Source organism: Oncorhynchus mykiss, chromosome 24 (assembly GCF_057628025.1).
Source record: "Oncorhynchus mykiss isolate SJ-2025 chromosome 24, ASM5762802v1, whole genome shotgun sequence".
NCBI lineage: Eukaryota > Metazoa > Chordata > Actinopteri > Salmoniformes > Salmonidae > Oncorhynchus > Oncorhynchus mykiss.
Window position 1 is genome coordinate 27,467,397 of NC_143045.1, and position 13,623 is coordinate 27,481,019.

Consider the following 13,623-nt stretch of genomic DNA (forward strand, 5'->3'; position numbering starts at 1 on the left):
TAGATTTTGCTTTATGTTTTGGATCGTTGTCTTGTTGGAAGACAAATCTCCGTCCCAGTCTCAGGTCTTTTGCAGACTCCATCAGGTTTTCTTCCAGAATGGTCCTGTATTTGGCTCCATCCATCTTCCCATCAATTTTAACCATCTTCCCTGTCCCTGCTGAAGAAAAGCAGGCCCAAACCATGATGCTGCCACCACCATGTTTGACAGTGGGGATGGTGTGTTCAACTGTGTTGCTTGTACGCCAAACATAACGTTTTGCATTGTTGCCAAAAAGTTCAATTTTGGTTTCATCTGACCAGAGCACCTTCTTCCACATGTTTGGTGTGTCTCCCAGGTGGCTTGTGGCAAACTTTAAACGACACTTTTTATGGATATCTTTAAGAAATGGCTTTCTTCTTGCCACTCTTCCATAAAGGCCAGATTTGTGCAATATACGACTGATCCTTGTTCTTCATGATGCTCTCTGCGCTTTTAACGGACCTCTGAGACTATCACAGTGCAGGTGCATTTATACGGAGACTTGATTACACACAGGTGGATTGTATTTATCATCATTAGTCATTTAGGTCAACATTGGATCATTCAGAGATCCTCACTGAACTTCTGGAGAGAGTTTGCTGCACTGAAAGTAAAGGGGCTGAATAATTTTGCACGCCCAATTTTTCAGTTTTTGATTTGTTAAAAAATTTGAAATATCCAATAAATGTCGTTCCACTTCATGATTGTGTCCCACTTGTTGTTGATTCTTCACAAAAAAATACAGTTTTATATCTTTATGTTTGAAGCCTAAAATGTGGCAAAAGGTCGCAAAGTTCAAGGGGGCCGAATACTTTCGCAAGGCACTGTATTTCCCATCAATTCCCATTATTAAAGTGGCTGGAGTTGAGTCAGTGTGTTGGCAGCAGCCACTCAATGTTAGTGGTGGCTGTTTAACAGTCTGATGGCCTTGAGATAGAAGCTGTTTTTCAGTCTCTCGGTCCCAGCTTTGATGCAGCTGTACTGACCTCGCCTTCTGGATGATAGCGGGGTGAACAGGCAGTGGCTCGGGTGGTTGTTGTTCTTGATGATCTTTATGGCCTTCCTGTGACATCGGGTGGTGTAGGTGTCCTGGAGGGCAGGTAGTTTGCCCCCGGTGATGCGTTGTGCAGACCTCACTACCCTCCGGAGAGCCTTACGGTTGTGGGCGGTGCAGTTGCCGTACCAGGCGGTGATACAGCCCGACAGGATGCTCTCGATTGTGCATCTGTAGATGTTTGTGAGTGCTTTTGGTGACAAGCCGAATGTCTTCAGCCCCCTGAGGTTGAAGAGGCTGCTCCTCTCCACTACTGTTCCATCCACGGCTTCTGGTTGGGATATGTACGTACAGTCACTGTGGGGACAACGTCATCGACGCACTTATTGATGATGCCCTTGACTGAGTTGGTAATCTCCTCAATGCCATTGGATGAATCATGGAACATTTTCCAGTCTGGGCTAGCAAAACAGTCCTGTAGCGTAGCATCCGCGTCTTATTACCATTTCCGTATTGAGTGAGTCAATGCTACTTCCTGCTTTAGTTTTTACTCGTAAGCAGGAATCAGTATGGGGAACTATGGTCAGTTTTGCCAAATGGAGGATGAGGGAGAGTACTTCCAGCGTTAGTTTTTGCTTGTAAGCAGGAATCAGGAGGATAGAATTATGGTCAGATTTGCCAAATGAAGGGCAATGGAGAGCTTTGTATGCATCTGTGAGTGGAGTAAAGGTATTCTAGAGTATTCTTTTCCTCTGGTTGAACATGAGTCATGCTGGTAGAAATTAGGTAAAACATATTTAAGTTTGCCTGCATTTAAGTCCCTGGCCACTAGGAGTGTTGTCTTCACTATTATTCTACAATGAAGAAAATAGGCAAAGTAAAGAAAAACACTTAAATGAGTAGGTGTGTCAACTTTTGACTGGTACTGTATATAATTAACATCATAATAGTAATTAGGTCAGGCTATTACGTGTGTGTATCATGTAAAATGGCAGCCTGCCACTCACATTCTTCTCTGCCATGCTCCATTTTCGATCAAAAACTCTTGGCGTGTGTATTTGTGCCATGATACATATACGCGTGTGACGCAGTAATCCCCAATGACATTCACAGGTGTTTGTATGACGCAGTAATCCCCAGTAGCATTCACAGGTGTGTGTGAGTGACGCAGTAATCCCCAGTGTGTGTGTGTGTGTGATAGGTGTGAAAGCAGCGTAGGGTGTAGAGTTACTGACAAAGATCCATTAGATCACACTGGCAGCTGGGCTTAGTTACTGCTAACTAGAGAGAGAGGGAGAGAAATAAAGAAGGAAAGATGGGACGGGGGAAATTAAGAAGGAAAGAGGGAGATTAGTGTAATTAAGAGGTCTATTTAAAGCTCTCTTCGGCTTGTGTGAAAGTTTTGTTGGGGTGTTTGCATGTGTGGGTTTGTGGCTATTGGAAAGGTGTGTGTGTGTGTGTGTTGCTAGTTTGACATGCAGTGTATTTGTACAGTGTGTGTGTGTGTGAGTCACTGGTGACTAGGCTTGGTCAGTATCCAGATATTCATACAGTCATACCGTTCCTCTGCCATACCGGTATTTACGGTATTACCGGCATAGCACACAATGGGATGCTAAAAACACACAAAAAGCCCATTGGGCATCTATTACCTGAATGCTAACAAAATTAGCACAAGTAATATCAAAATCACAGTGACGCTAGTAGCAAAATGCTAACGACCGAAAACGAACATACTAATTGCAAAGACAGGCAAATACAAGGGTAACTTCATCACCTCATGTGTGCCACACGACAGAGACTCGCTGATACATATAGAATACTACCGCTTTCTCCCTTTGTGCTATTTACAAACAAACGTGACTGGCTCAATTGTTCTGGAGAGCTATGATAAGCTTCATAATGTGACAGGTGAAATGAAGAACCCAATCTGCTTTATCTCCCAACGTATCACACAAATAGCTACAAATATTCACATTTATTGAAAAACTTCAAAGAAAAACCATCCCGTGGCTTTTTCCAAATTATACGGTATTTGGCCCACGCCTAGCACCGGTAACATTATCCTCTAATTACCCATCTCTTTCGTCATCGGCGGCGGCTGCATCCTCCAATCAGCTTGCTCTGCTCATTACCCATCAAATTAAGTCAATCTCACCCCGATGGGGAATCTGTGTTAGGCTCATCTCTTCCCAGACGTGAACTGGCTAACACAATGGAGTATTTTCTGTCATAGTACAGAATAAAAGACAGTACTGATCAGAAGTCAGAGCAGCTGAGTTAAATAGAAGATGGTCCTGCTGGCTGACTGAAATGCCACACTTTTCCCTCTGACTCTGCCTGTGTATTTGTCTCAGTTCTGGATGTCTGCTCTGGCTACCACCATCCCTGTGCCCTGTGGAGCCTTCATGCCTGTCTTCGTCATTGGTAAGAGGTGTGTGCGAATGTGTGTATTTCAACAATAATGTTAACGCTGTGGATGTGCTATTCAGTCTTGTGAGTGTCTGTGTAAAAATATGTTACTCTCTCATTAACAGTGTGTGTGTGTGTGTGTTCTAGGGGCAGCGTTTGGCCGTCTGGTCGGGGAGAGCATGGCCGCCTGGTTCCCTGATGGCATCCACTCTGATGGCACCATCTACCCCATAGTGCCAGGAGGGTATGCTGTCGTGGGTGTGTTACTGTATAAACTAGACACAACTAGACACCATTATTGTAACTATTAGGACATAAAAAGCCAGATTCATTAAGGCGCTGCTAGACACAGTGGTAATATGAAGCCATTTTCGTCAGACAAAAACATGTCTGTCCCCTTTGGCAAGATGTCTCTTAATGCTGTTGCTATGAGGGATATTGCTGTTAGCATGGTTGTTGACTGTTGTGCTGATTATGCTGTTGTTCAGTGTTGGGGTTGATGTCATCTGTGTTTTGTGTCTAATGGGTGCTGATGTTGTTCACTCACCTTTAACTCAGCTTTCTCTTTCTCTCGCTCTCTGATGAGCCTTCTTTTATCTCAGCATGGCTAGATTTACCTTCTTTCTCTCGCTCTCCTTCCTCTCTCCATCCTAATGAAGTTAAGAATACTCAACCTTCCCTCTCACTCTCTCCACTCCTACTTCTTTCTCTCATTCTTTCCATTCATTTATTTTTCTTTATTCAATAACGGTTCCAAAAAATTGAATAAGTTTTTAAACCTTTTTTTTTTTTTTTTTAATTTAATCTTTGTGAGGTACTGTCATCTCACCATCCTCCCCCTCTCCCTTCTCATCCCTCCCCCATCTCCCTCCTCACTTTGTTGCTCCAGTATTATTGATGAAGGCTCAGTATAGAGTTGAGTTGAAGAGAAGTATGATGACACTGATTGCTTTTACTACTTTAGTCATGTCAATGGACAGTAACCTCAACCTTCATCTGTACCCATTCCATCCTCTACTCTTCTCCTCCTCTCTTCCTCTCTCCTCTCCTCTGTTCTTCTCTTCTCCCCTCTCCTCTGTTCTCCTCCTCCTCCTCCTCTCCCCGCTCCTCCCAGGTGCGGCGGCCTTGTCTGGAGCGGTGACCCACACGGTATCGACGGCGGTCATTGTGTTTGAGCTGACGGGTCAGATCAGCCACATCCTGCCGGTGATGATAGCAGTGATACTGGCCAACGCCGTGGCCCAGTCCCTCCAGCCCTCGCTATATGACTCCATCATCAGGATCAAGAAACTACCGTACCTCCCTGAGCTGGGCTGGGGACACCACGAGTATGTAGGACTACACATCAATCTATCCCCCTCTTTCTTCGCTCTTTATTTTTACTTCTATTTATACCCCTTTCTTTCTGTATTTTTCTCATTCTCTTTAAATCTCTCTTGGGTCATCTTGCTGGGTTGGGGACTAGTGAGGGGGCTAGTGGGTCCTCTTGATGGGTTGGGGACTAGTGAGGGGGCTAGTGGGTCCTCTTGATGGGTTGGGGACTAGTGAGGGGGCTAGTGGTTCCTCTTGCTGGGTTGGGGACTAGTGAGGGGGCTAGTTGTTCCTCTTGCTGGCTTAGGGACTAGTGAGGGGACTATTGGTTTCTCTTGCTGGGTTAGGGACTAGTGAGGGGACTAGTGGTTCCTCTTGCTGGGTTGGGGACTACTGAAGGGACTAGTGAAGGGACAAGTTGGGTTGGTACCTCTTGTTGGGTTGGTTCTTCTGTGCCCTCTCTCTTTATCTCTCTCTCTTCCCTCTTGCTCCCCTTCACACCACCCACTAAGCTTTGATTTCATCAATGGAGGTGGAGCGTATCAGGGCTGTGTGTGTGTGTGTGTGTTTGCGTCATTAGACATCATGTGAGCTAAGTGTAGGTTGTATTTTTTTAGTTGTGCTGTTACATAATTTCAAATTTAAATGTATATTACAGAGTTACAACGTGTAGTTACACAATGTGCAAAAGTGTACACGCTGACAGCAGTTGACACAAACACGGCTGCGTAGACCAGTATTCTCAAAGTTCTGAGAATGCCCTGTCACCTCTCCTGTCTATTTATCATTAATAGCCTGTTAGAGTGCGGCTGACATTCATTATAACCTGTAGTACTGAAGCAATGTATCTGTTCTGTTAACTAATGGCTAGCCACCCACACACTAATGACCACACCTCTTAAGGCTTGTTTCCATTTGAAGTCAACCCAAGTTGGGCTGTCCTTGGTGGGCTTGCTTGAATTGAGTTTCCACTGCCTCCAGAAATGTTGCTAGGTAACCATGCAGCTGGCTTCGCTAATATTGCCAACTAGCTACCCTCACCATGCTGTAACTAAAGTTACCTCATACTCCTGCCAATCAGACAGAGCCATGTATTTAGTAAAGATTTTTGGCTTGCTAACATTAGCCAGCTAGCTAAACGGTTAGCGTCATTGCTAGCTTACAGGCTAGCTTAATTCCTACCTTGCTTGCCATGGCATTTACTGTTAGCTAGCTAGAAATCAAACCTGTCATCTGGTTTGGTTGGTTTTGGTGTGGCTAGCTAAAATTGCTGCTAGCTAACTAGCTTGTTTCAACTCTGGGGTTTTTGGCTGTATATGCACTTTGTGACACCTGCTGATGTAAAAGGGGCTTTATACATCAATTTGATTGATTTGCTAGCTAACGTTTGGTAGCAAACATTCGAGGGCTGACTGTTCTCATAAGTTTGTGTAGTGCAAAAATGACTGAAGGATGCCGCTATGGTGGTAATTCTTCTCATATCTGACTACTGCAATACTGCTTATCCATGTGCTAGCTTACAGCAACAAGCCCAGAGGAGCTAGCTGGTGGTTGCATAGTAACGGCGTCACCAGCCCAAATTTTAATAGATTTTAAAAGAATAGAAAACAAAGTGACCAGTTGTTAAAATGGTCTGAGCCGGTCCAGGTTTCCCCAGACTCTGCTTGAATTTCAGAATTACATTCGAACCAACTCTAATTTGGCCCTACTTTTAAGTGCCAGTGGAAACGGGCATTTGTCTGAACACTGGAAAAATCTATCTGGGAGAGAGGTGTTTTTACAAATCTAAAACCGTTCTGTGATTTTATAAAACAATGGTAAAAATGTGTGTGTGCTATAGCTGGTGGAGGGCTAAAGAGCAGAAAATGGATGTAATGATGCATAAGGCTTCTCTCTTTCTGTCTCTATCTGTCTCGAGCATGAAGTACATTTGAGGCAGGGAGTAGGATGAAAGAGTGCAGGAAGTGTGGCCCCCAAGCTGTTTGTGTTCCTATTAATTCTGGTACCCATCTCCCCCACAAACAGCCATAGGAATGCTTGTGTAATGCTTGGGAAACACACTTATTCACAAACACACACATTAAGAAAAGCAAAGCTTCATGTTGGGGCATGAATCCCCTTTTGACAAATCCATCTCCAGAGTGGTATTTAATTTCCAGCTACATAAATATATGAGAGAGAGAGACTAGAAATTGACCACAACTAAGCCCAAAAAGAGATTGTATTTTATTAATTTCATACCTTGATCACATATGAATTGTTTGTATGCATGGGAATACTTGGTAAACAGAATTCCTAAATGAAATACATTTTTTGCTGAATTCCTTGTAAGTTTTTTAATTTTTTTACCAAAAATGAAAATCCTACAAAAATCTTTATTTTTGTGTTAATAGTTTTGTGGGGCCCAAAACAATAACTTGTGGGATGGTTTAAGTCTGTGGGACGCCTGTTGCCGACCCCTGGTTTAAAGCTACAGTAGGGGTTATTGTATTTGTGTACAGAAACAGGGGTTTTAGATCTTATTGTTGGCCTGCGTCTGTGTTGCAGCGGAAACTAGTGCTGCTGTCGTGTTGGAGGTTGGCACGCTCAGCCTGTCTGGCAGGAAGGAAGGAAGAAAACCTGTCTAGGGTACAGTTTGGCTGGGGTAGAACCACAAATATGCTGAGGCAGGACCTTCTCTCTCACTCAGTCACCTCCTATACAGTACGACTATAATGGATGCAACCTCACCTCTGTAGCTATAAGTCCAGGACTGACTAGGATGTAGTTCCAAAGTCACATCTGAAAGGACAGAGGAATTGACACTGGTATGGGGTATAAGTATTGGTATGAGTATGAGGTATGAGTACTGGTATGAAGTGACTGCCTCAAGCTCTAAACCCTCAGAGGTAGTAATCACACCGGTAGGGAGAGGGGTAATTATTCTTACCAAACCACATGACCTTTGTTTTGGAGGTGTTCAGAACAAGGGTAAGGGCAGAGAACTTGTTGGACACTAAGAAAGCTTTGTTGTAGAGCGTTTAACACAAAATCCAGGGAGGCCCCAGCTGAGTATTAGACTGTAACATTTGCATAACCACTATTCAGACCCCTTGACTTCTTCCACATTTTTTTACGTTACAGCCTTATTCTAAAATGGATTCAAAAAAAGTATTTACATAAGTATTCAGACCCATTGCTATGAGACTCGAAACTGAGCTCAAGTGCATCCTGTTTCCATTGATCATCCTTGATGTTTCGACAACTTGATTAGAGTCCACCTTTGGTAAATTCAATTGATTGGACATGATTTGGAAAGGCACACACCTGTCTATATAAAAGGTCCCACAGTTGACAGTGCATGTCAGAGTAAAAACCCAGCCATGAGGTCGAAAAAATTGTCCGTAGTGCTCCGAGACAAGATTGTGTCGAGGCACAGATCTGGGAAAAGGGGACCAAAAAATCTCTGCAGCATTGAAGGTTCCCAAGAACAATCCATCATTCTTAAATGGAAGAAGTTTAGAACCACCAAGACTGTTATAGCTGATCTCCTGGGAGAAGGGCCTTGGTCAGGAAGGTGACCAGGAACCCAATGGTCAGTCTGGCACCTAAAGGACTCTCAGACCATAAGAAACCAGATTCTCTGGTCTGATGAAAACAAGATTGAACTCTTTGGCCTGAATGCCAAGCGTCACGTCTGGAGGAAACTTTTCACAATCCCTACGGTGAATCATGGTGGTGGTAGCATCATGCTGTGGGGATGATTTCACATTCCAACAGGACAACGACCCTAAGCACACAGCCAAGACAATACAGGAGTTGCTTCGGGACAAGTCTCTAAATGTCCCTGAGTGGCCCAGCCAGAGCCCGGACTTGAACCTGATCGAACATCTCTGGCAAGACCTGAAAATAGCTGTGCAGCAATGCTCCCCATCCAACCTGACAGAACTAGAGAGGATCTGCAAGGAAGAATTGGAGAAATACAGATGTGCCAACCTTGTAGCATCCTATCCAAGAAGACTCAATGCTGTAATCGCTACCAAAGGTGCTTTAACAAATTACTGAGTAAAGGTTCTGAATACCTATGTAAATGTGATTTTTTTAAATAAATTAGCAAAAATGTCTAAATCTGATTTTGCCGTGTCCTTATGGGGTGTTGTGTGTAGATTGATGAGGGGGGGAAACTATTTAATCCATTTTAAAATAAGGCTGTAACGTAACAACATTTGGAAAAAGTCAGAGGTCTGAATAGTTTCCAAAGGCACTGTAAATGAATGAGAGCTTCCTACTGCCTGAGCTATGTTGTTGATGTAAATTGAGAAGAGCGTGGGGTCTAGGATCGAGCTTTGGGGTACTCCCTTGGAGACAGCAGATGTTCTGACTTTATACACTGCACTCTTTGAGGGAGGTGGTTAGTAAACCAGGTCAAAGACCCCACAGAGACACCAATACTCCTTAGCCGGGCAACAACAATGGAATGGTCGACCGTATCAAAAGCTTTGGCCAAGTCATTAAAAACATTGCTCTCCTATCGTCCTTCAGGAAGTATAATATTCGTGTGGAGGACATCATGATCAGGGATGTGATGTACATCACCCTCAACTGCTGCTACAGAGACCTGCATGATGTACTGCTGACTGGACACCTCAAGACCCTGGCCCTGCTCGAGTCCAGTGGTGAGACACACGCACACGCCCACAAACACACACACATTACAGACACCACAGAACATTTTCAGTCAAATTAAAGTTCCCCACACACACATTCAAGTTATATATTCTTATATAGTATGCTAAGTCTGTTGTAATTGTGCATCGATGCCAAAGCAATTAACTGGGGCAATTATTTTAAACAAACACACACAGCCCCTCATACACACACCTCCTGTTGTGTACACAGACGCCTGGCTGTTCTCAGTTACATCACTCACAATGCAGCAACATGTGTTAAGAGTCCCATGCAGTCTGCACATTAACTACTGTTCTAAAATACATCTTCTCCTCTCCTCCATCCCATCTTCCCACTCTGTCCTCCCCCTCCTCTCTCACTCTAATCTCCTGGCCCCTTTCTCTCAATTTCTCTTCCATCATCCCTCTTCTTTTATTCTCATCTGTCTCTCTCCTCTACCTTTCATCCCATCATCTCTGTCCTCTCTCACTCCCTCCTTACTTTCTCTCTCGTCTCATATTTCTCTCCATCCATGTCTTCCATGCTGCCCCTCACTCCCCTCTCGCTCTTCCTCCCTCGTCCCCCCCTCAGAGTCGATGATCCTGCTGGGTTCTATTGAGCGTGTCCAGCTCCAGGCCCTCCTGTCCCTACAGCTGGGCCGGCCACGGAGGCTAGAGTACCTGAGAGACCGGGCTACTGCTGAGAAGAAGCGCCTGTCGATGGTCTCCCACCCGGGCAGCGAGGATGGCTCCCAGAGGGTTAACCAGGAGGTTCGGTTCCAGGTAAGTACAGTCTTGACAAACCACACCAAGCTAACAGTTCACACTACGAAGTCAGTCATGTCTGGAGTACCCAGTACCACACCAAGCTAACAGTAAAGCTGTGTAAGTTGTTGCTTACCCAAAACTTGAAGACTGGATCATAGGATGCCAGGTCAGCACAGACTCAGGAGAGCCAGAACCATAGTGAATACTGTAGTATCTGTCTCCATCTGCTTCACTACCAGGTCAGCACAGAGACACAGGAGAACCAGAACCATCGTGAATACAGTATTATCTGGCTCCATCTGCTTCAGTACCAGGTCAGCACAGAGACACAGGAGAACCAGAACCATCGTGAATACAGTAGTATTTGGTTCCATCTGCTTCACTGGCTCCATTTGAGAACCAATATGAGAGGAAAAATAAAAAAGTATTAAACTGTTCTAGTCCCATGATTGATATGTGAGAAGATTTTATTGTCCCATCAATAAGAGACAGAGTGAGAGATGGAGTCTGAAAGAGGGAGTAGGAGAGAAAGAGAGGGTGAGACAGACAGTGAGAGAAGCAGAACGAGGAAGAGACAGATTGAGAGAAACAGATAAAAGGGACCGACAGAGAGAGACGATGACAGAGAAGGAGAAAGAAACGGAGAGAGAGGGTGTTGTGTGTGTCGTGTCCGGTTGTGTTTGTGAGCACTGGCGCACAGAGCTGAAATTGGGATTTTGAGGCTGCCAATGTCTAACTTTGTTTTGGGGGCTAGCACTACTGTATTCAGAATACTGATCTGGTTTCTACTCCCTGCGCCACCCCCCTCCCTGCCCCAGGCTAGTGGGGTGCTACTCAGCCATTCACAGCAGGCCGGGTGGGGGAGGAGAAGAAGGGGAAGGGACAAGGTGCTTTTCCCCCCAGGATGCCAGGGTTTGGATATCCAGCTATTCATCACACTAATTTAGGTTTCTCAGCGCTCTCTTACACTCTATTTCTCTCTCTCTAAGAACAAATAATGATAGAAAAAAATGTAGTTTTAATTTTTTTTAAAGCTGTTGTGGGGAGAGGTGGGACAAGTATTGTTATCGATCAATAATGACAAACCTCTTGGCATTGACAACTTAGATGGAAAGCTACTGGGGATGGTAGCTGCCTGTGTAGCCACTCCTATCTGTCATATCTTTAATCTGAGCCTAGAGGAAAGTGTTTGTCCTCAGGCCTGGAGGGAAGCCAAAGTCATTCCACTACCCAAGACTGGTAAAGCGGCTTTTACTGGTTCTAACAGCCAACCTATCAGCTTGCTGCCAGCTCTTGGCAAACTGTTGGAAAAATGTTTTGACCAAATACAATGCTATTTCTCTGTAAACAAATTAACAACAGACTTTTGGCATGCTTATAAAGAAGGGCACCCAACATGTACTGCACTGACACAAATGACTGATGATTGGTTGAAAGAAATTGAAAGTAAGAAGATTGTGAGAGCTGTACTGTTAGGTTTCAGTGCAGCCTTTAATATTATTGACCATAACCTGTTGTTGAGAGAACTTATGTGTTATGGCTTTTAAACATCTGCCATATTGTGGATTTATTTTATTTTATTTTATTTTACCTTTATTTAACCAGGCAAGTCAGTTAAGAACAAATTCTTATTTTCAATGACGGCCTGGGAACAGTGGGTTAACTGCCTGTTCAGGGGCAGAACGACAGATTTGTACCTTGTCAGCTCGGGGGTTTGAACTCACAACCTTCCGGTTACTAGTCCAACGCTCTAACCACTAGGCTACCCTGCCGCCCCATTCAGAGGTACACCACATGACCAAGTGTGTGAACACCTGCTCGTCAAACATCTCATTCCAAAATCAGGTGCATTAATATGGAGTTGCCCCCCCCCCCCCCCACACACACACACACACTCTTCTGGGAAGGCTTTTCACCTTTTCATACTAAAGGTGTTCGATGGGGTTGAGGTTAGGGCTCTGTGCAGGCCAGTCAAGTTCTTCCACATTGATCTCGACAAATCATTTCTGTATGGACCTCGCTTTGTGCACAGGGGCTTTGTCATTCTGAAATAGGAAAATGCCTTCCCCAAACTGTTTCCACAAAGTTGGAAGCACAGAATCATCTAGAATGTAATTGTATGCTGTAGCATTAAGTTTTCCCCTCACTGGAACTAAGGGTCCTAGGCAAACCATGAAAAATGCCCCAGACCATTATTCATCCTCTACCAAACTTTACAGTTGGCATTATGCATTGGGGACGGTAGCGTATTCCTGACATCCACCAAACTTGATTCATCACTCCAGAGAATGCGTTTCCACTGAGACCAATGGTGGCGAACTTTACACCACTCCAGCCGACGCTTGACATTGCGCATGGTGATTTTAGGCTTGTGTGCGGCTGTTCGGCCATGGTAACCCATTTCAGGAAGCTCCCAATTTAACAGTTATTGTGCTGAAGTTGCTTCCAAAGGCAGTTTGGAACTCGGTAGTGAGTGTTGCAACTGAGGACAGGCGATTTTTACGCGCAATGCACTTCAGCACTCGGCGGTCCCGTTCTGTGAGCTTGTGTGGCCTACCACTTTGCGGCTGAGCTGTTGTTACTCCTAAAATTTTCCACTTCACAATAACAGCACTTACAGATGACCGAGGCAGCTCTAGCAGGGCATACATTTGACTGACTTGTTGGAATTGTAGTATCCTATCCTATAGTATCCTACGTTGAAAGTCACTGACCTCTTCAGTAAGGCTATTCTACTGCCACTGTTTGTCTATGGAGATTGCATGGCTTTGTGCAAAAAAAATTATACACCTGTCAGCAACAGTGTGACTGTTTGAGGTTGTGGACAGGTGTCTTTTTATACTGATAACAAGTTCAAACGGGTGCCATTAATACTGGAAACGAGTGGAGGACAGAGGAGCCTCTTAAAGAAGAGGTTACAGCTCTGAGATCCAGAAATCTTGCTTGTTTGTAGGTGACCAAATACTTATTTTCCACCATAATTTGCAAATAAATTCATTAAAAATCCTACAATGATTTTCGGGATTTTTTTTCTCATTTTGTCTGTCATAGTTAAAGTGTACCTATGTTGAAAATTACAGGCCTCTCTCATCTTTTTAAGTGGGAGAACTTGCACAATTGGTGGCTGACTAAATACTTTTTTGCCCCACCGTAGGACTTGTTTTTACTGTGGATATAGATACTTTTGTACCTGTTTCCTCCAGCATCTTCACAAGGTCCTTTGCTGTTGTTCTGGGATTCTTTTGCACTTTTCGAACCAAAGTACGTTCATCTCTAACATGTCTCCTTCCTGAGCGGTATTACTTCTGCGTGGTCCCATGGTGTTAATACTTGCGTACTATTGTTTGTACAGATGAACCAGACTTGTGGAGGTCTACAATTTTTTTTGAGGTCTTGACTGATTTTTGGGGATTTCCCCATGATATCAAGCAAAGTGGCACTGAGTTTGATTGTATACCTCCAATTGACTCA

The 13,623-nt window shown here is 44.2% G+C and overlaps 1 protein-coding gene across 4 annotated transcripts in view; it reads left to right on the top strand.

Moving 5' to 3' along the window:
* The window catches only part of LOC110504090 (chloride channel protein 2), a 195,518-nt gene that overhangs the window by 146,644 nt on the left and 35,251 nt on the right, over window positions 1-13,623 (top strand). For 2 of the 4 annotated variants that reach the window (XM_090218806.1, XM_036961147.2), the window contains exons 13-17: window positions 3,373-3,442; window positions 3,575-3,685; window positions 4,542-4,755; window positions 9,260-9,393; window positions 9,977-10,167. In XM_090218806.1, the coding sequence (XP_090074932.1) occupies window positions 3,373-3,442; window positions 3,575-3,685; window positions 4,542-4,755; window positions 9,260-9,393; window positions 9,977-10,167 (720 nt within the window). Of the gene's footprint in view, window positions 1-3,372; window positions 3,450-3,574; window positions 3,686-4,541; window positions 4,756-9,259; window positions 9,394-9,976; window positions 10,793-13,623 lie in introns of those variants that run through there. The other 2 variants (XR_016491409.1, XR_016491410.1) reach the window with 2 other exon arrangements.